This window comes from Ictalurus punctatus, chromosome 16 (assembly GCF_001660625.3).
Source record: "Ictalurus punctatus breed USDA103 chromosome 16, Coco_2.0, whole genome shotgun sequence".
Classification (NCBI taxonomy): Eukaryota; Metazoa; Chordata; class Actinopteri; order Siluriformes; family Ictaluridae; genus Ictalurus; species Ictalurus punctatus.
In genome coordinates this window covers 26,655,583-26,678,743 of record NC_030431.2, presented here as the reverse complement: position 1 = coordinate 26,678,743, position 23,161 = coordinate 26,655,583, and the positions used below count along the sequence as shown (strand labels likewise).

At 46.3% G+C, this 23,161-nt stretch overlaps 2 protein-coding genes across 6 annotated transcripts in view; one reads left to right on the top strand and one right to left on the bottom strand.

The window, feature by feature from the left end:
- adamts6 (ADAM metallopeptidase with thrombospondin type 1 motif, 6) overlaps positions 1 to 6,712 on the top strand; it is a 92,380-nt gene extending 85,668 nt beyond the window's left edge. For both annotated transcript variants that reach the window (XM_053686643.1, XM_053686644.1), the window contains one exon: positions 1,013 to 6,712. In XM_053686643.1, the coding sequence (XP_053542618.1) occupies positions 1,013 to 1,122 (110 nt within the window). In that variant the 3' untranslated portion in view covers positions 1,123 to 6,712. The remainder of the gene's footprint in view (positions 1 to 1,012) is intronic.
- The window catches only part of cwc27 (CWC27 spliceosome associated cyclophilin), a 71,939-nt gene continuing 49,766 nt past the window's right edge, over positions 989 to 23,161 (bottom strand). For 3 of the 4 annotated variants that reach the window (XM_017488641.3, XM_047160750.2, XM_047160749.2), the window contains one exon: positions 20,699 to 21,088. In XM_017488641.3, the coding sequence (XP_017344130.1) occupies positions 20,926 to 21,088 (163 nt within the window). In that variant the 3' untranslated portion in view covers positions 20,699 to 20,925. Of the gene's footprint in view, positions 1,128 to 20,698; positions 21,089 to 23,161 lie in introns of those variants that run through there. The other variant, XM_047160751.2, reaches the window with a different exon arrangement.

Genomic DNA, 23,161 nt, shown 5'->3' with positions numbered 1-23,161 from the left:
AAATATAAGCCTTAATCTGACGACTGGCAACATTCATCTCCACCAGACGCCGAGCGCCCCAGGCACTTCTCAAATCAATTAATCTGAAACGCTGCACGTGTTCTCCCTCCATCAGGAGAAGAAAAAACCGCCTCTCCTCCGTCTGCGTCTCAGTCCTGCGGCCTCCGTTCCTCTCAGTACCATAAAATACTGCTTCAGGCGCGGACAGAACACTAGACCCAGTATCAAAATGATGATGTTTTGTAAAATTGCGAGTTATCCATAAAGTTTTAGGTGTGGAAATGATTTGATCATTGGAAAGAATTTACACACTTGGAAAACTTGTTCTGTAACAGCGTGCATGATATAAATAAATAAATAAATAAATAAATAAGTCAATAAGCAGGTATATATAAGTTCAGCTCAGCTCTCTCTGCCCGGATCCGTCTCTCTCCCTCCTTTTATCTTCTCCGCCGCAGCTCACTTCAACACTTATTAGTAAAACTCTCGCCCCTGCCACTCGTTCCTCCCGATTCCCCCTTCAGTCTCACACCTGCACTTGGCCACGCCCCCACTGCTCAATAAATAGTGAATAAATAAATAAATATCGCGCGTAAGTTAATAAATGTCTTCCGGAGACGGTGAAATAAATCCTGATGATGAGAGCAGAACTGTCCGTGCTCTGTGTGTGTGTGTGTGTGTGTGTGTGTGTGTGTGTGTGTGTGTGTGTGAGGGGCATACTCTCTCTCCCCTATCAATCACAGTGACACTCAGCCATGAAAGCGGCTGCCTATGAGAGAGGAAAGCTAGCGCTAGTTGGCAAAAGACCAAACTGTGAGAAAATAAATAAAAAAATCCAGAATCCAGAATCAATGTTCAGTCCAGTGGCAGTGTAATCGTTAAGGGTTAAATGTGAAGACATCTCGTCAGGCAGGTTAGTCGCTTGTCCAGACTTTTGCAAGCAAGGAATTTTATCTACACCCTTCGTTAATCCTCTCTATTCATCCTCCTCTTCTTTTCCTCCTGTCTTTAGAGTGCAAAGACGTAAACAAGGTGGCGTACTGCCCGCTGGTGCTGAAGTTCAAATTCTGTAGCCGTGCCTACTTCAGACAGATGTGCTGCAAAACCTGCCAAGGACACTGATGATCCTGCAGAGAGAGACGAGAGAGAGACAAAGACCACATGAGCTGGAGGACAGAGCTGCTTCCTCTCTCTCTCTCTCTCTCTCACACTCACACACACACTCTCACTCACACTCACACACACACACACACACACACACACACACACTCACACACACACACACACACACACTCACACACACACACACACACACACACACACACACACACACACACACACACACACACACACTCACACCTGCTTTTTCAGCCCTGTGGAACCCATACCACTGATCAGTGATCACTGACCACTGACACCTTTTATTTTTATTTTCACTTCTGTGAAGTGGGAACTTAATAATATGGTTATTATTGTTATTTTATTATAATAATAATTATTATTGTTGTTATTATTAATGTTATTGATGTTGGTCTGTCTGTCCGTCTGTCTGTCTGTCGTAATCCAAAGTGCTGGACACATCATATGCAGAAGCGGCACCGCTAAAGAGGTTTATTATAACTGTGTAATACCCAAAAGTGTTTCACATACACTCTCTCTCTCTCTCTCTCTCTCTCTCTCTCTCTCTCTCTCTCACACACACACACACACACACACACAGTCTTGGCTCATTTTCATGTATTTTTGAGACTGTAAACTGACACAGAAGTGGACAAAATGAAAGAAACGACTAAATGATCTGAATTTGCTGCTGGGGAAAACGTGTGTGATGACCAGTGACCATCTGATGACCAGTGGGCGTGTCTTTGAGACTAAATATGTACTCAAAGATACACCCTTCCAAAATTTCTGCAAAATTTGAGATCGCACACAGAGGTTTTCTGATTCAGTTAGCTTCCATTAGCCATCTAGCTAGCATTCTCAGTGTGGATTAGACGTAAACAATAATTCATTAAAAATCAGCTGATAATAGCTGGGTGGTGAAAGAAAAGGGAGGATTCCGGGCGGTCCTGGACGGAAAGTACTGCTTCAGTGAACAGCTAACGTTATCTTGCTAGCTGCTAGTTCGGTGTTTGTGAATGACACTAGCTCGTTAGCTGCTTAAAAAGAATATCATCATTCGGCTAGTCTGTGCTAGCATGCTAGCGCCGGCTAATCAGTTGCTCAGAATGTGAATGTTTGTACTATTTCCTGCTGTTCTGAAACTGTAATAATAAACAGGTCTTCCAGAAGCGCACGACCCCCAGCACCGCTCTCGTTTCGTATCGGCTAACGCTTTCGGGATTTGCGGGGTTAAAGTTCACCTAGATTAACTCGTAGATACAGAACGAATCGCTATCAGAAGCGAATCCCTTTGGCGCGTCCTCTTTCACATCCTTCTATAAGATTGAATTACTTCACGTCCTATTCACGTGCCGTTTCCCTTATTTTGTCCGCATCGTGTATTTTCAGTCAGACATCCGTCGTTACTCTGCAGACAGACATTAAGGATATCTAACTCCACATGGTCCTAATATAACACTTTATAAACTCTCCATAATCACACTTGAAGACATTTTTAATCGTTGGATTGGTGCGAAACGTGCGGTCGGAGTAAACGCCGCTCAGTGAGGTGCAGTCGCCGTTTGGTGCTCGTTTGGAAGTTGTGAGAGTTCGAATTCCAGATGTTCCAGCCGTGGGGCCACCTGTTTTACTAAGTCGAGTCACATGACCACAGGCCGAAGAATTCCACCATTGTGTTTGTGACACTCTAACAAGGCCTGAAAATCACATTAGAACCTCAAGGAGGACTGAACAGGACCCAGATACGTCAAGGAACTTGCTGGAGGGGGGAAAAGAAAAGAAAAAAAAAAAAGACATAGCCATTTCTGTTTTTTTTTGTTTGTTTGTTTTAAAAGAATGTTCAAATCCGTGATATTTTTAGCACTGTTTAAAATGCTTGGGGTCTGAGAGACATTGCATGTGATATAACGAGAGGATATGAATTCATTTGTAGCAGGAAAAATCCAGAGGCAGATCACACGCCCACCTCCTCCCCGGCGGAGAGGATCCAGTGTCCGTATCGCAGGTGATCTGCTGCTGCGTGTCTCCTTCACCAATCAACTGGAGTTCAAAATAAATGGTCAAGACGTTTAGGGGGACACACCAGAGCTCGAACATCTGCTCAGAATATCAGAATAAGGACTACCTCCTCCAGACACGTGCCCTGCCTCGTTCCCTCATTTTACAAACACTTCACAGAACCCTCCATGCTCAGTGGTGCTTTTTCCCCCGGTTCTTCTCACCTTCTCAAGAGGAAGCCCTGATCCGTGCAGTCCTCTGGTGCTAACGAGCTTCATATCTCACCAACCCTTAAATGAGGACGATCTTGGGCTGGTTTTTTCCCACCTGCAATATTTGTTGTTGTACCTCACACGGTATTGATTATTGAGTTGGTAAGGCAGGTTGTAGAGTTGTGTAAACCCTGCCCAATCCACACGCTCTCAGTGCAAACGGAACATCACACGTGGAACCCAGCGATTACCAGAAAACCGAACCCGAGATTCCAAGAAACAAAGGTAGAGGAGTAACAGGACCACGGCCCGGTTCTGATCTAACAAACCGTACTAACTTTTTTGCTGCTGCTACTCTGTTGTAGCCACCAATACAACGTCAGAACAGTTCTGTTTTTGTGTTATAAAATGTTTAAACTGGGACTTTTACTCGAGTGAACATTGAACAGCCGGACACCAAAATCCTGAGGCTTGAAGTGAACGTTTACTGGCTTCGAAAAACAGAAGCCGCAAAAGACCAAGATTCCCACAAACCGAGGACGAACATGGAACTGGTACTCGCTCGTCGCTGTGAACTCGTGTCTCTGAATGTTACATCACTTATCCTGTACCTATAGAACTCAGCGTTTCTTTTGGGGTTTCTTTTTTTTTTTAATTTGCAATAAATTGCTTGTATTTTATATTCAGTGTTAAATGTTGGTACACTGTTATAAATTTTTCAATTGTAAATTATATGCTAATTTATTTCCACGTGTCACTCGTCGTACGTGTTTCACGGAATGCAAACTGAAAACAAACACAAACACAACAACAATGCAGTGAACTTATTCCCGTCACCGTTTTGTTTAGTCTAGGGAAGAGCTTGAATTGCGCAGAGCACCATCGCAAAGTGTGTGTTTAAACGCTTTTGTGGCCTGAAGAGTGTGCGAATGTTTGTATGCACGTTCTGGTCAAAGAGGGAGTCCTCAAAAAGAACAAAATATCACTACAAATGATGAGCAGAGAACAAAAATGGATAAATAATCCCACAGTAACCGTAGCAGTCTGAATCTTTGGCTTGTACACTATTATTGGTGAATCGTTCAGTATGTAATGAATCCCAAATAAAGAGAATGTTAAAGGGTTTGGGTGCAATGAGGATGTTCTTTCTCTGAATGTTGTGGCTGCAGTCGTCACTCCGGTCATGAACCACGTTCCCTGAATGCTCCGCCGCTCCAACACAACACTGTCGTGTGTTTGAGAAGTTTGACACTCACTTTTTACACTTTATTTACTCACGTGTGAAAAGTTTGCACCTGGGAACTGATCTCTGGTCCACCTGAACACTCTGGGGTCGGGGCTTGACTACAAACACGCAGGTGTGACTGCATTCAGTGTGAAAGCAATTCTTCCCTGGGACAATCAGCGAGTACTGTGATTGGTTCAGCTCATAAGAAGTCAGGTTGTGGTCTGCAGGGCCGTGTCGATATATCATCACAGTAAGCGAGCATCTTCACCTGAAAGGACTCGTCTGAAGCACGGATTAAATAAATTCTACACTAATAGATCGAGCGGTGTAGCAGGTAGTGTTCACGCCTCCAAGGTTCGAACTCCAGGCTAAACATTAAAACACTTTGCTTATGTTTATGTATCATTTATGGAAGGAGTCTCCAGTGTCAGTCAGAGGTAAAGCTGTAGCTTTAAGTTTCGCACATCTTCAGGACAGAGGAGTTTACACGTCTTTACTGTTTCTGACTAACGCCACAAGCTGTGTTTTTGTCTTATTTACTTCGAGAGAGAATGAAGAGAGAGAATAGAGAGAGAGAATAGAGAGAGGGACGGTGAGGGAAAGAGTGTTTATAGCTGCTATAACGTAAGTGAGAACAGGAACTCACTTGCTGTTTTATAAGAGGAGTAAAACACACGGGATGTGCTGTTAGAGGAAAAGAATCAACTCTGGGTTAGTAACAGTAACTCTTCTTCGTGATCAGGGGCAATTCACTTAAAACACTCGGTTCCGGTCATGAAGCGAACGTTCCTGAGGAACCGTGAGTTAGAGTCATGCGGAACAACCTGCTGCCCAACGACACCATTTTACAAAACCCGAGTGCTGTAGTGCTTTAAGGTCTACGGAGTGAGAAAGAAGGGAGCGATATAAATCTGAAAGATGTAAAACAGTGAAATAAATAAAATGCAAGACGGAGCGAGGGAAAGAAGAAGAGTGAGAGAGAGGCATAAAGAAGGTGAGAGGGTTCACAATGCTGCAGCAGCTGGCCTCCAACTGTCAGCCATGATTCCTCTGTTTACATGTCGGCCTCGAGCGCAGCCACAATAAAGACGGAGAGCGATAGTCGAGGCACTCGGCCTGAACCGACTCCGCTCTTTATCTCTCTGTAAACTATAGCCACGCACTCAGACGTCAGAGGGAATAATGAGGCTATGTAAGGCGTCCTGGCCTGGCTTTGGCCTTAGCTGTGTTTTGTGAAGAGCCTCACAAAAATGAGAGACATGTTAGCTATTTATGCTACAGCTTTGTAAACAGACGTCAACAGATTAGCTGTTGTAAACCTCTCTCAGCTCTTTCCACATCGCACAGCGCCGGACAGGACAACGCTGTCCCTAATCGACATCAAAACAGACGCGGTGAGGTTTTCAGGCTGTGCTGCTGGGACGCAACGTGCCAGAATACGGATGCCATCAAACGGGACAGTGATGATTAAAGGTTCAGCTGTGGCTTGTGCTCCGCACTCGAGCTGATGTTTATCTCTAAAGTCATGCAGAGGAACAAAGGATGCATTTACTGTAGACGCTGTGGGTACAACTCGCACAACAGTGGACTGTGTCCTAAACGTCTGCGTCCCAGAGCACACTGTCGAGCGACGGCTCAGCGCTTTCGTTTGGGGAAACGAGATGTTCTGGATTCTCTTCGTGTTCCTTTGATTAGCCAATCAGAATGTATATCCACAGGGTACAATGCCAACACATTGCTCAAACACAACACTCAGTGATGCCCAGACCACAAAACCGTCCAAATGTGCTGTTTGTGCGGCCAAACTGGAACCTGCACAAAGATCTCACCCTTAAAGAACGAACGCAAAGCTGCCAAGTGCTTAACCCTGGCGTTCGGTCTGTTGTGGCTGCAACGGCAAACAAAATACCGGCATTATTTAGCAACATTGGGTTTAGACTGAGGACAGCACTCTGAAAGAACACACTTGTAGGGGCCAGACTAGCGACACACCTGCTGACAGATGAGAAGAACGCCGCTGCGGTGCGTTCTATAACGACAGTTATTAGTGACTGTTTGTGTTCATCCTCATGGCTGATATTCCAAATGAACCAAAATCCATCCTGATACGGATCAGTGAGGGAATCATAAAACCATTCACAACGGTATCGGGTGCCGTTTCGGGAGAATTTATCAGATTTAACCAGGTAATCCGAAATGACCCCCGTTTTTACACGGGTTTGCCATCGCCTCACGTAAACTGAACCCAACTGCCCGGGTCATAGATATCGAAAGCCCACTCCAGAAAGCCTATTTATCATCTGGCAGTAAAGGAGCTCGAGCTTTGCCATCGTTTGTAACACATTTTCTCTGTGTATTGTGAGATTATTCGCAAAAAGCAGAAAAAGCCAGAACAACTGCATTCTGTAAGTTCCCACAGCTTCCCGAATTAAAAAGCGTAGAAAAGAACAAAGCTTTTACTGAAGAGGAATAAACGATTACAGGAACATGTCACACGGGTTCCTGTGGGCAACCCACCATGTCCTAACGTTCCTCTGTCCCACATCTCATCAGAGTGAGGGTAAAACCCAGCTGCCCCTTCAGAGTGAGGATAAAACCCAGCTGCCCCCTTCAGAGTGAGGGTAACAACCAGCTGCCCCTTCAGAGTGAGGGTAAAACCCAGCTGCCCCTTCAGAGTGAGGGTAAAACCCAGCTGCCCCTTCAGAGTGAGGGTAACAACCAGCTGCCCCTTCAGAGTGAGGGTAAAACCCAGCTGCCCCTTCAGAGTGAGGGTAAAACCAGCTACCCCCTTCAGAGTGAGGGTAAAACCCAGCTGCCCCTTCAGAGTGAGGGTAAAACCAGCTACCCCCTTCAGAGTGAGGGTAAAACCCAGCTGCCCCCTTCAGAGTGAGGGTAAAACCCAGCTGCCCCCTTCAGAGTGAGGGTAAAACCCAGCTGCCCCCTTCAGAGTGAGGGTAAAACCCAGCTGCCCCCTTCAGAGTGAGGGTAACAACCAGCTGCCCCTTCAGAGTGAGGGTAAAACCCAGCTGCCCCCTTCAGAGTGAGGGTAACAACCAGCTGCCCCTTCAGAGTGAGGGTAAAAACCAGCTGCCCCTTCAGAGTGAGGGTAAAAACCAGCTGCCCCCATCAGAGTGAGGGTAAAACCCAGCTGCCCCCATCAGAGTGAGGGTAAAACCCAGCTGCCCCTTCAGAGTGAGGGTAAAACCCAGCTGCCCCTTCAGAGTGAGGGTAAAACCCAGCTGCCCCTTCAGAGTGAGGGTAAAACCCAGCTGCCCCTTCAGAGTGAGGGTAAAACCCAGCTGCCCCCTTCAGAGTGAGGGTAAAACCCAGCTGCCCCTTCAGAGTGAGGGTAAAACCCAGCTGCCCCCTTCAGAGTGAGGGTAAAACCCAGCTGCCCCCTTCAGAGTGAGGGTAAAACCCAGCTGCCCCTTCAGAGTGAGGGTAAAACCCAGCTGCCCCTTCAGAGTGAGGGTAAAACCCAGCTGCCCCTTCAGAGTGAGGGTAAAACCCAGCTGCCCCTTCAGAGTGAGGGTAAAACCCAGCTGCCCCTTCAGAGTGAGGGTAAAACCCAGCTGCCCCTTCAGAGTGAGGGTAAAACCCAGCTGCCCCCTTCAGAGTGAGGGTAAAACCCAGCTGCCCCCTTCAGAGTGAGGGTAAAACCCAGCTGCCCCCTTCAGAGTGAGGGTAAAACCCAGCTGCCCCCTTCAGAGTGAGGGTAACAACCAGCTGCCCCTTCAGAGTGAGGGTAAAACCCAGCTGCCCCCTTCAGAGTGAGGGTAAAACCCAGCTGCCCCCTTCAGAGTGAGGGTAACAACCAGCTGCCCCTTCAGAGTGAGGGTAAAAACCAGCTGCCCCTTCAGAGTGAGGGTAAAAACCAGCTGCCCCCATCAGAGTGAGGGTAAAACCCAGCTGCCCCCATCAGAGTGAGGGTAAAACCCAGCTGCCCCTTCAGAGTGAGGGTAAAACCCAGCTGCCCCTTCAGAGTGAGGGTAAAACCCAGCTGCCCCTTCAGAGTGAGGGTAAAACCCAGCTGCCCCTTCAGAGTGAGGGTAAAACCCAGCTGCCCCCTTCAGAGTGAGGGTAAAACCCAGCTGCCCCTTCAGAGTGAGGGTAAAACCCAGCTGCCCCCTTCAGAGTGAGGGTAAAACCCAGCTGCCCCCTTCAGAGTGAGGGTAAAACCCAGCTGCCCCTTCAGAGTGAGGGTAAAACCCAGCTGCCCCTTCAGAGTGAGGGTAAAACCCAGCTGCCCCTTCAGAGTGAGGGTAAAACCCAGCTGCCCCCTTCAGAGTAAAACCTCAGAAGGGAATCGTTTTCAGTGTGTGGAAACAACTCCAAAGCTTTGGCATTGATTCAGGCTTCAATGCAGTGAATTGACTCTTTTTGGGTTTTGACTCCCAGCATCTTCGACGTGAACCACAGGCAGGATGAGATTATTAAAATATATATTGTTTATGTTAATAAAATTCAATAATATAGTGAAGATACTGATTTCTGAAGATTTCAACGTGGCTCATAACGCAGACTATCAGAATAAATCATAAATCAGAGTAAATGATAATAAACGATGACGAGCTTCCAACGAGGCCCGAATATGAACCCGAGCTTCTGGGCCGAGTCAGAGTGTGAAAACAACCCTGTGTACTGTACGCTTGGAGGGTTAGGACGGTGATGTTTCCACACTGAGAGGACGAACACAGCAACACCACTTCAGCGTATCACACATGGTTCTGATAAGAGAGGGATGGGAACCACAAATGCCTCGGCTAAAAGGATCCTCCTCTTTAAACACCATCATTACACAGAATGATGGCAACTTCAAGTAATTTGTTGTAACAGAACGTGCGCAGCAGGAGATTAAACATGTGCTGGGTTTTACTCCGACCCTCAGGCCAGATGTTAATCAAGGGACTTAAGAGGAACCTCTCATCAAATCGTTTGGTTACCTCCTGAAATCCAGACCCCCACACGGAGGCATGCACACACACACACACACACACACACACACACACAGTGTCCATGGTTGGATTCTTGCGCCGTTTTCCTGATAAGATTCAGGAGGCTGGTTTTGATCTGTGGCACACTGAAGTCCTGCGCTGGGCCTGGTCTGTGTCTCTTACAGATTAGCTGGTGAAGAATGTCGTCTGCTTGTCTGCAGGAACGTACGCCATCTGCCCAGAGTTCTACAAAGACGGAGGTGTTAATAAAAAGTGACGGAGATATCTGGAGGTGTGAGGATTAACTGTAACGTCAAGCATCTCCTCACCCAGAGATGAAAGTGACACCCACGGTTTCCCATCGGCACGGCCATAAGGAGCTCTGAGGGTCATGATTTGAACAGAGCCATCGACGTAGAGAGTGTCGCTGGAGACAGGTATGACAGGCAGGAATGCTGATCTGAGGTCAGGTGGTCAGAACTCCAGCACATACTATCTGTTCAGCTCGTCCTCAGATTTAATTCCCAGGAATTTTCCCACCGTCCAAAAAGCAGCTATCGTAGCTCTCTGATGGAAAAAGAATGACCTGATGGCTTGACATGACGTCTCGGGACACGTCACACACGAGCGATCCTGATTACATCGGGATAAAATGAATTTTTCTAAATTCACATCCTTCCGTTTAAAACTTCTGTATAACCCTGTTTTGAGGGCGGAGCTACGAATAAACTCATTCTATGAGCAAAATATCCTCACGTGTTGGATCGCTCATGCTACGATATGCACAGAATTCCAGAATGATGACATTACCCAGAAACAGAACCAGCTGCGGAACCTGAACGCCATGCGCAGAGAATTTAGCTAACCAGTGAGCTCAGGTAGTGATGTCACAAAATAACTTCACAGATATGAAGAAGATTAGACAGTGACGACTTTACGCAGAAACTTTAGCAAAATTAGCTAATGAATAGAAATTGGTGTATGATGTCATAAAATAACCACGGATTTGGACTAATCATACAACAATATGCAAATTATCCAATAATGCCAATAATTATGACATTAGCTTAGTTTGTGGTGTCACAAAATAACCCCACAGGTTTGGACCAATCAGGGACAATATGTAAACGATCCAGTAATGATGATGTCACCCCGCCTGCAAAGCGAACTAATGTATGAATGAACTCAGTTTGTGGCGTCATAACACAAACCTCCAGATTTGGACCAATCATGGTACGATATGCAAATGATTCCAGAATGATGATGTTACCCAGAAACTAAGCTCTTAAACGTACCTAATATTAGTGATGAACAGATGTGGTTGTCGTGGTAACACTGTAATTATATTAGATACTGAACTTCAAATCTGTGATTAATGTTTACGAGCAGTTAGCTAAACAGCTAGCTAAATTAGCTAATGTTCATGACATGATGGCTGTTCGGAATGTCATGAGGACATGTAGGGATGCTTCTAATTTGCATACTCATGCATATTCAGAGATCCTTGTATTTTTGTTAACGGTTATGAGCACAATTAATGATTCTACACAGAATTCTAGCTGATTTAAGCTATAACGTTTACATTTTTAAACTGTAATATTTTTGTTTTAGAGAGAGAAACTTCATTTCGTCTTTTGTTTAATTGATTTGTGTTTACCAATTAATATTACGAATGTTACTCTGACTCTGAAGGTGGCTTTTGTTTGCTGCTATTTTTAAAAGTCACCTTCAGCAGGCCACATTTAAATGGAGAGCGTAAGTGCTATTTTAGTCTTTTTCTCTATCCTGTAACGCTAGCGCAGGAGTTCAGCAATAAAAACTTCTGAAGGGCGGTCAAGGCTTGGGGCTGTTTGCGCAGAAAAACATTAGGAACCCCGGGGTTAGGGGTAAAACCATGTCTGAGTTTCCGCTACAGTACACAAAACAACTAAACTCAGTTGAACTGCTCTTCCATTTGTAACGAATAAAGCACCTTTAATATAAACTTAATAAACTTTGTAAAGGGGCATGAGCTCAGCCGTGCACAGCAAAATTAAATAAAGGCTGTACAGCACCGCTAAGTCACTTTAGGACATCTCTCTTTCCATTACACAACCCTTTGTTCTTGGAGCCTCCACAGATAAGTAGATTAAAGAGCAAAGCTGATCGATAGACAATCACTTAGTCTGCGAGAGCTGTGCCAGCACCGAGGTGCACTAACTTCAGTCCAAACTGGCACACAAGCAAGGACAGAGAGAGAGAGAGAGAGAGAGAGAGAGAGAGAGAGAGAGAGAGAGAGAGAGAGAGAGAGAGAGAGAGAGAGACCCCCTCACAGCTAACATCTATAATCTCCTTTCAGAATTCATCATAAAGTTAATGATCCACTTCCTGCTTAGCATGCAAAAGGCACAACATAGAACTAAGCATAAAGTAAAGATAAAGAACTAATAATCCAGGCTTTATCATCAGTCACGCAGACCGGAATGAAAAGTTTCATATAAAGTATTAGATTGATGATGATGCCAAAATTAATCTGAGCACGCCAGATAAATATTCCATCCGAGTCTGAGGAGTAATCCGATATTTTAAAACCTATACGTAGCTGCAGTTTCAGTCATCTCATGACCCCGCCCCTTCCTAATAATTCACAGTGGAAATTAGTCGAAATTATAAACTAATACTTTAAAACTTCAGAGTGCGTGAACAGAAATAAAATGTAAACATTTGTTCTAATCATGTTTTCACTGTTAACGATGAGAGAGGGAGAGACCTGGGTGATATTTCCGTCTGTAGCTGGACTGAAACAGACTGAGATGTCACCCACGTGTTGGTTAGAGTATACACACACACTGTGGGGGTGGGGGGGTGGGGGGTGTGGGGGGGGGGGGCATGTTGGAAGCAGGAAAAACGGGCAAGTGTAAGGACTGACAAGGGCCACATTGTGATGTCTAGACGTCTGGGTCAGAGCTTCCCCAAAACATCAGGTATTGCGGGGTGTTCCTGGTACACAGTGGTTAGTACCTACCAAAACAAACCGGGTCATGGACACCCAAGGCTCAGTGATGCGTGTGAGGAGCGAAGGCTAGTCCGTCTGGTCCGATCCCACAGAAGATCTACTGCAGCACAAACTGCTGAAATTGTTCATGCTGGTTCTGATAGAAAGGAGTCAGAACACAGTGTGAGCATCAGAACTGGACCATGTAGCACTGGAAGAAGGTGGCCTGGTCTGATGAATTAGGTTTTCTTTTACATCATGTGGATCACGCTTACCTGGGGTAGAGACGGCACCAGGGTGCACTATGGGAAGAAGGCGAGCTGGTGGAGGCGGCGTGATGTTCCGGGTAACGTTCTGCTGGGAAACCTTGGATCCTGGTATTCACTCACGTGGATGTTACTTTGACACGTAGCACCTACCTAAACACCGTTCCAGACCGAGTTCACCCCTTCATGGTAACAGTGTTCCTAATATCAGTGTCCTCGTTCAGCAGGATGACGCTCCCTGACACACCGCACACACTGTTCAGGAACGGTTTGAGGAACATGACAAACATGACAAAGGTGTTGACTCCGCCCCCGCATTCCCCAGATCTCAATCCAACAAACAAGTCCGATCTATGGAGGCCCCACCTCACAACTTACAGGACTTAAAGGATCTGCCGCTAACGTTCCTCGCAAAAAGTGCATCTTTTTATGTGAAGCAGCCGCTCTGTGCTGCCAGTGTCTGGTGGAAAGGCCATTAGGATTAACACGAGAGCACAGAACTACTTTATAAAGAACATCTCGTAAAAATCTCCTGAGGATTCCGTCCACATCTCAGACCCAGCAGTGCTGTACACGGTCTCTACTGAAATATCACATCAACAACTAAATGCAAAAATTCCCAGTCAGAGCTTCTCCTTCAGATTGAAAAACATTGTGGAGAATTTACTCCGAGTGTGGAAGTTGGAATGGACGGAGCGCCATGTGGGTGTAAATATGGAAATAAAATACACAGGAAGTGAAGTTGGCAGGTGATGATTCTGGCGAACTCATCACTGATTGACGCTGTCTCTCTTCGTCTCCGGTGCGTCGAGAACCGCCTCCTCCTCCTCCTCCTCGACGCCGGCCGAGTGTGTCATAAACCAGCAGAAAGAACAGGATGTTTTAAAGTGGGACAGATCAATATAACAATAACAGAATCTCTGAAAACCTGCTTTATTTATTTATTTTTACTACCACAGCAAGTTCAATCCCCCAAAGCTTTGAGAATAAAGTGATAACATTTTCATTATGATCTTCTAGGTGAAAACAGAAGTCGGAATGGGTCATGGTGGTGAGAAATAGAAATGTCATTAATGTTAAATTATTTTGGAATACAGAAAATTCTCCAACACTCAAACACTGAAGCTCAACAAAACCTGTGGAGAAATATTACTCGTGTACGGACCAATGACAAACTGCCTGATTTATTTTCACCCAGAAACACCAGCTTGTCATCTGAACATCAACCGGAACTGTCCAATCAGACCCTGAGAGTTTACACCTCTGATGGTGTTGAGGGTAAAGTTGATAAAATGACATCACTACTCACAGGTTCTGCAACAATGGTCCTTGTTTTCATGTAGCTGTGGGGTCCAGAAGGCTGTAGAGTGCACCACTGAGCAATTTCTATGCGCTCTTTAGTCAATGATTGTCTACAGTAAAGATGATGTTCTTGTTTAACCTCGTTCCAGAAGAGTTTGATTGCAGTTATTGCTGCTGAAGGTGGCACAACCAGATTTAAAGTTCAAGGGGGCAATTAGTTTTTCACACAGGTGATGGATACATTTTTCTGCTACCATAAAAATAAATAAATAAATAAATACATACATACATAAATAAATAAAAACCGTTTACTCAGGTTGCCTTTGTTTTATGTTGTATTTCATTTGAAGATTTAAAGCTATTTGGTATGAGATACACACAAAACCAGAAGAAATCAGGCTGGGGGCAAATACTTTTTCACAGCATTGTAGGGTTTACTACATAATAAATAAATAATCAGGAAATTCTGCTAATTCCATCAAAGTTCTGCTTGTGTAACAATGATCTTTTTTATTTCCACTTGGGTCACCCATCAGCTGGAATACTATCTCAGCTAAAGCACCCACTGATTTACGGTTCTACGATGTTCCTGATGCTTCCTGAGCTCTCGGAGTGGCAGACATCTGCTCTGGAGAAACTCCGTCTGCTTTTCCACATGCAACAATCCTCTGAAAGCAGTCCAGTAGCCTACAAATCAGCTGCAGGTTTCTGGGTGACAGTCCACGGGCTGCTGTCCCTCTGACGACACTGCGCTCGCTCCTCCACACCAGCCTGGATGAAATCATCAGAAGATGAAATGCTAATTAATTTGAATCTGCCTGAAACATTTCCTGTCAGGCAGCGAGTGGACGTTCTTTTCCTCCAGAGAATGAAAATGAGAAGCAGATCCGTGCAGCCGTCCCAGCGTGGCTTCTGAGTCAGACGGAGTCTCTCGGCTCGGGGAAAGTGTTGCTCCTCAATCAGGGCACAGCTTAATCATCCCCAGAAAAAAAAACTCCACTAAACGGCCGAAAAGCTCAATAAAACATCTGTTTAATATCGAAATGTTCTCGAAGAGCTGACAGACGTCACATTTAGTGACCGCTTCAGCCAAAAAGTAGTGCAGAGAGAGTTGCAGTAATGAGGTGTGCACTAATGAGCTGTCAATTTGTCTATAGCCACCAATTTAGCTTTAGCTCGAGCAGGAACTTGCTAATAGCACGCAAAAGGTCTTTGGGTTCACGTTTAATGAAGTCCAGGTGAAACGATGCCTAATCAGGTGATCTTTAAAAAAGTCCTTAATTTAAAGCCTAAGGCACTGCAGGAAAGAAGAGCGCATGGAGGGTTTCTCGTGTGTTCTGTGCTTCAGCTGGAATGAGAAGTCGAGGAGAAATTCACTGGCTGCCAAACATCACGGAGTGAAAGCTTTAACCCTGTAGAACACCTGACTGGTTCTCCACAACAGCGGCTCGAGCACCAGCGCAGGTTTACACTCACGCGCTCGTTCTAGTACGCTCGAATAATGGTTCTGAAGATGCTTCGATCCCTAGTCATCGTCTGAAATCCAGATATGAATAAAGATGCATCACTGCTATGAACTAGCGAATGCTTATAGATGTTCTCAGTCCAGCGAACTCTTGTCTACACGGGTTTAACCGAGCCAACGATCAGATGCAAGTCCACATGAATGTGAGACCTCTGCAAACATCTCACAGCTTCACTGGGTTCTTCTGTGGGCCAGAGGTTAAGCAACGGTGACTGGAAGAACGTCATGTACGAGTTCCTGAAAGTCTGCAGGATGACTGCAGTCAGTGTTTACAGAGAATTCCTGCAGTCTCGTTGTTATTATGGCTGTGAGTCAGTGGTGAGTAGAGTCTTCTGAGAAACTGATCATGACCAACACGTACTTTATTACAGTTCCAGCTTCTGATCTATTAAAAGCTTGCTGTACGTGACGCTTACTAACGTGTATATTTCCCTGATAATACGGAACAGGCCTAAAATGGAAATATTACTAAGTGTGGGGTCAGGGAACGACCAATCGGAGCGTTCGCTCAGTCCGAGCTGAAATATTTCTCAGGCTTCCTATTCAGACTCGAACCTTGGGCTTGGTGGTAGAGTCACAGATTCGTTTATTGTTTTGACTGCTTCTTCTCTGTGCTTTAAAAAGTTTGGGAAATTCTCTTCATTCCAGATTGGTCTCGTCCAATTCCTCTGGTACCACTGGAGGTTTTTCGTGAGCAGTCTAGTGCAGATCCGAAAATCTGGCCAAGGCTGGAGAGAAATGAATGTGTTTTTGTTAATGGTCCAACACCCCCTTCGAAGCGGTGTTATTGTGCAATAAGATCGCATTCCCTCTTCCTTTGCTCCACGTGTTGGCAGCTCTTTGGCTCCTGACGATTTCCCATCCAGCGGCACGTCCTTAATGAGGTGCCAACAGGATGTGTCCGTGGCAGCCATCTTTAACTCGGACAGTTGGCACCGGGCCTCAGGGCCACAGCGTCCGGGGCACGACGAAAGCCCCGCTTCATTTTCCTCAGCAGTCGCAGAGAGAATAGATGAGGAGCGTCTCCAGAGGAACACGCTGACCACATGTACACAATGAGGAGGAGAATAAATCTGAAAGGTCAGGGTTTATATACGATATTCGTACTGAACAGTGTCCTGCGTTACGGCCGCTAACCTTCGTCTTTTAAAGCCAGAAACACAAGCGGATTACACGACTGGGATCGGACTTTAATGAGGAGAATGTGGTGGAATAGTTACAGTTGGAAATTTTGTCTAATATAAAAACTTAGAAAAGCCTTCTGCAAGAATCTGGACACAGACATTTAAGAGATGCACTAGATGGCCAAAAGTATGTGCACCCCTGACCATCACACCCATATGTACTTCTTCCCCAAACTGTTTTCACAAAGATTCGTGGAGTTGTACAGAACGTCTCTGTGTGCTGTAGATTTACAGTTTCCCTTCACTGGAACCAAGAATCCCAATCCTGTTCCAGCACGACGACGCTCCTGTGCACAAAGCGAGCTCCATGAAGACGTGCTGTGGGAAGGTTGGAAGAAGGAAGAAGAACTCGAGAGTCCTGCACAGACTCCTGACCTCGACCCCACTGAACACCTTTGGGATGAACTGGAACTGGAGTCTCCTTACATCATCATCACAACATCAACATCCGCACCTGACCTCAACCTCACTAACGCTCTTGTAGCTGAATGATCACTAATCCCCACGGCCACGCCCAGAATCTAGTATAGTTATAAGGAATATTTCATATTTGTGGTTGTAAAGTAGGAATAACAAGAATGATGTACTTCAGTCTGGATGCATCAGAAGTGACTGGAGATTCTTCAGAACCAAAAACATTGCAATGTGCTGCTTGGTGTCCCACAAGGTTCTCTACTAGGCCTTTAGACTTGTGTTTCACAGAATGATGGCTTTAATTTCTGAAGAAACGTCAGTGCTGGGTACTGATTTTATGCAGGAGCTTTGCGATTTGATTTCCGCTCCGGTGCTGCTGAATTCCGGACCGGTAGACGTTGGTAGAAGTGAAATAACACTCTACATATCCTGAAGCGCTTTGTTTCTGACTGGAATCCTGATTGTTCAGGTTACAGTGACTTTTCCAGACATCAGTCCTGATCAACAGTCTGAGGTTTTTTTCCCCTCTAATTTCACGTCCATCACGGTGCAGATCCAGCACACATTACAGCTGTGCGGTCTGTGGTGGAATTACTACATGAGCTTCATGTCAAGCACTCTTACGTCTGAGCGATGAAATCATCTGTCCGAAGCAGATGTGCCTCAGTAATGTCATACAACGCGTGATTAAGAGCGCTCTCGCGGTGATCGTTATCAGACTCCCGGCTCAGGTTTGGACGTGGAGCGCTCCCGAGACCGCGGACGACTGGGTGAGATATAATTACTGTCAGCGACGATGACTGAGTGCATTTGCTCATCTTTACTCTTCGCTCGGCAGAAACTCCACCGCAGAGCGACCGGGGCGGAGTGTTTCTCAGCCCTCTCACGCTTTTCTTTTACGTTAACAGACGGAGATGGAGGAAAGATCTACAGCCGCACGTCTGTGTTGGGCGTCACACGTGTGCAGAGACGTGTGATGAGTGAAGTTTTGAGGTTGGAGCTCAGTGAGGTGGTTCATCTTCCACACCTCCTCATGCTCCTCCTCAGTGCTCCACCTCTGCTGCATCATTACAGACTGCAGCATCAAACCCATCATGAGAAATCACAGGTTGTTGTGTTTGATGTATAAGACTTTTTTTATTTTTTGCGGTTTATTTAAGTGTGTGGTGCTGACCTGCAGGGATAAAAAATCTTCTGTGAGGAGGTTTGTAGGTGTTCCTGCATGATTTCACGCCACGCTTCCAGAAGGCACGGCTCTTCACCACTCGAGCATCCTCATCCCCAGAATAAAGAACGGCGGAAATGTCCGCCCGGCGCTGCCCATTCTGCAAACGCAGCTGTGAAGGAATTGTTCTACGTGAACAAAACAGTGATCAAGAGCTCCACCCCTAAACGAGCCCAGAATTCCCGAGTCCCGACTGCGGCCGCAGATACCCGGGGCCGAGCTTCAGATTCAGACCGAGAGGCGACATCACCTCGCTTGCGTTCTACTAAATGGACGAAGGATTAATCAGCTACTTTTACTTTTGGTTTACAAGGACAGGGGGCGCTAGCGGTCAGGGAGGGAGATAATCCCATTACTGATCCATTTCATCTCCCGTGAGGTTACGTGACGGTAACGATGTCTAGTACGTCCGCAGGGTGACATCTAAAATGTCACGGCTTCCTAACAGACCAAAGTCAAAAAGGTTTCCTGTCGCACGTATAAAATATCATTTGTGCTGCTCAAACCGCAAAGTTCTGAAGTTTAAAAAAAAAATCCAGGACAAGCCAGTGCTTCTGCCAGGCAACCGGGTGAACAATGCTGAACGAGATTCATGTTTAAACACAGCCGACTTATCAAATAAAACCCTTTATTTATTTATATACAAGTTAATAAGGAGGAGTTTTTATGTAATTTGTTTGCCTGTGTTTCAGGGAAACTGTGAATAGAAACGAAAAGCCCAGGTGTAAAATCTGCTCGGCTCGGGCGTCTCCAACGCGGACTCGTCAGCTCCCGATCATCATCACAATTCCACAAAACGGTGGACCACACACGCTGGTTCCCCTGCAGCCGTCCTCCTCGCCAACATGATTCCGTGTGTTTAATTGCAATTTCATACAAACTCCAGTTTCCTGCTGTTCAGCTGTATCTGGACTGAATAACTCGTACACTCTCGCAGCAGGGTCCTACAGGGCTTTTTTCCTTTTCTTTAACGGTTCTTCTGTAACCGAACACTTGGTTTTTATCGAGCTCCGAGTCCTTGTAAACCCGGTGACTGATTTGTTCCAAACAAACAACGACAAGCGTTCACACGATTCGGAGATCGGTTTAATCAAAGCGTACAGTAACACTAACAGCAGTAGAAATCATCACGCTCGACAGAAGCGACAGTCTAATTCAGCAGAAAATATGGTAAGTACACGTGAAATGGTCTGTGAAATCGAGGCCAGAGATGCCAGTGGTACTTAGAAGTAACGTTAGACGCTCATTATGTCATCGTGAGTCATCATTCAGGACAAACCGGACAGGTGAAGGGAGTCGGACCGCTCCGAGACTCGGACGTCAGACGAGTCCATATTCACGTTACGTTTAAGTAAGTGCTGCAGCTACGTAAACTCAGTAATAACATGCTGAAAGCTGAGGACCCTCAGGGTTCTCCAATAGGCCCCCTGTGACTGTCGGAATGGAGCGAGGGAGCGAGGGAGCGGTAGCTGAACTGGCTGCAGAGCTTCAGCTTCATCTCACCTGGTTTGAATTTGCAGCAGCTCCGAGTGAGCGGCTCTCTCAGTGTAACATTAACTCTCCTTCCTGTTCCATATGAAAATTTAAGCGTGATCTCAGGAGAGCAGTAAAAGGCGGCGTGCTGGCCAAACCGCGCTCCTGGTCACACGTACTCGTGGTAGATCATTTAATGGAAACCACAGTCAGACGGCATCATCAGCAGGCCTGCGAGGCTCCTCTCCTCAGAACAAAGTCGCAGGCTGATTCAAAGCGACGGCGATGTTTTAGAAACCTCACCGCCGCGTTCTGATCATTTTTTCCTGCGAGCTGCAAAAGAAGCCGGAGGACGATTCCGCGTTCGTCCGCAGGACGGCACCGGGCGAACGCCATATATCTGTCCGACTTCACCAGACGGCCGTCTTGCATCATCCGAGGCCGGTCGGGTCGAGCCCGGAGACTCATCTGGTTCCGTTTTTCAGGTTCGAGGCAGATGGCGAGGGAGCAGATCCAGCTTTAATACCGCTCGCTTTCAGTGAAGATCTCGGGATGTTTTTATGAAGCAGCAACGTGCAGTGTGACGGAGGAGGAAGAGGCTTTGAGAGATCCTACAGGAGCTCGGTTCTCCTTCACGTTCCTCTCCAGATCATCCAGCACTAATTCACTCTCCAAGTGCTGGACTAGCATTCCTTCTCTAAATATGAACGATTCTCATACGTCTCAGGTTTACCAAGTCTTCAACACTGGGCTCCTGGTGAAGGTTTGTGGGTCCGAAGTGAGATTGAGAACGTTACATGGACGCGAGCAGCGACGTGCTTTAAAACATCACGACACACAGTTTTAGGGGAAAAAAAGCACTCCTTTATTAAATGAACATGACTTCGGTTCACATTCCGAGAAGATAAGATTTCCTATTTTCTAAAGCGAAGCTGCTCACAACGTGTCCTTTATTTTATTCCTGACTCAAAGACGCGTGCAGGGTGCTCGGCGAGGCGGAGGAGCGGAGTCCATCCTGAACAGGGACAGAATATATACAGCCAGAGGAACCGGGTGGTGAGAAGGAGATCACCTCTTGGCCTTCTTCTCCTTCAGCAGTTTCTTGCTCTCTTCCCGTCTGCGTTTGTTGACGGGGTTGCGCGGGTCGTAGATCTCGAACGTGTCTTCGTCCTGCATGTTCGCGTCCTTCACCTTCCTGGATTGTTCATCAAACTGCAGCACGTGCGTCATCCTAAACCAGAAGCAAGGAAAAACAAGACCATGAGAACTTCCTTTCTTCATTACAAGCCATCTTCCTTCCTTCCTTTTGTACATCTATCCTTCCTTATATCCTCCTTCCATCTTTCTTTCTGTCTTTCCTTACACCCTTCCTTTCATCCCTTACACCTTCAATCATTCCTTCATTCTTTATACCCCCTTACCTCCATCTTTCCTTACACTTTCCTTCCTTCCTTCATCCTTTCAACTCTTTTTTTTTTTTTTTTTTTTTTTTTTTACACCAGCTTGCTTCCTTTATTCATTCCGTCCTCCCATATGCCCTACTCCTGTCCTTCTTTACACTCTTCTCCCTTCAATATGTCCTCCTGTCCTTTCTCCTTTCTCCCTCCTCATTTCTCAGATCCTTCACTCCTCCATCCTGAATCGCTCTGAGGGAGAACGCGGGCATGGCTCATGAGCGCAGTGAGGTGCTGAACACACGACTCTAAACCAGCAGGATCGGAGATCTCAGGATGAGGACGTTCCCTGAGGAACGGGTTTTACCGTCAGATACGGAAATAACAAATAATCTTACAAAATAAACCGATACAAGTGTACTGACACACCGAAAAGATCCCATTTAATCACCTACAGGTATAAAACACTTCTAGTCTGAGGTTCGTGCAGTGAACGGTACAGAACATAAGAATCTTTTCTGGTTCATGGACTGGAGTCTCAGTCAGACAGCAGATGCTCATCTGTCTTTCATTTCCCACAAAACCCCACTCTTTATTCACAGGTCTGGCTCTCCACAGCCGAGAGGACAATACGCGAGCCACTGAAAAAATGCAGAGCTTTACATTTTTGCAACCGAGCACCAACGGAGAGAAAGCCGCTATTGCTTCACAGGGCCTCTTGTGGAGGGAAATGCACCAAAAAAAAGAAAAGAAAAAAAGAGACGACACAACAGCCAAAAACCAGACAAAGACCAGGCGCAGACACAAAAAAACAAAACGGGCTCAGGGACGGTGAGCGTAGCCGAGCCGAGCCAAATCATCTCCGCAGACACATCTGTCACAAATTTCATCAACGCAGAGAACTTTTTAAACATGATTAACTTTATCCATCACCGTGCACGTCACGATCAACAACCGTCCTGAGACGCAGAAGGTTACACACACACCACCAGCACAACACGTCTGTCTAATCTCAAACCGCTCAACGCTTTTTCACCATAACACAACCGGACTTCAACTGACACTCGTTTAGTTTCTCGCATCAAAACGCCGTCTGGAATCGGGAACGCTCGTGTGCGGAATGTGGAACGTCAAAACAACTCCAATAAAACTGCTTTAACTAAACAATTGTTTTGGACCTTTCGGTGTTCTGAGCACTGAGCGTGGCCTCTCCCTGCGGGTTTAGATCGGGAGATCTCGGAGACCGCTCCGCGGGACCACGCCGACCGATCCAAGAACCCGGGAACTGCTGATCCAACCATCGGCGCACGCGGATCCCATAACGAGGTGGTTCCCCGTGCTGCTGAAAAGAACCTGGAGTTCTCCAGGGAGTTGTCCCGCAGCGTGTTTACATCATCCGTGCGGGCTGGGGTCTCTCCTGTAGCGTCGCTGTGGAGCTGGCTTCGTCTGTAAAGAGGATTCCAGCTGTGACGTTTGCATCAGCGGGCAATTCGCTTAGCGCCCGACGTTCCACGCACCTATCAGGGTCGTCTTCATTAACACGGTGGAACGTTTGCATCTCACGTGGATGTCGTTTACGCGTTTTCGTGATGCACAGGATCTGCTGACGGCAGGTGAGACGATCATCGCATGCTTTCCGCGAGCGCTGCCATCACCGAGTCTCTGTGCCTGCGTCAGTGGATGCTCGTGGACGTCCACTTCTCCTCGCTCGGGCCACGGCACTTCCACTCTTTTTGAATTCGGTAAGAAGTTTGGCGACGGTGCCGTGTGTGTGATGTTCTTGCGACAGCGTCCGGATCCAGCCGTGAGAATTTCAATACGTTCTTCTTTTGTTAAAGGCATTCTTAAAGACTAACTGAAAGAATATATATATATATATATATATATAAAATACAAATGATGTATGAAAT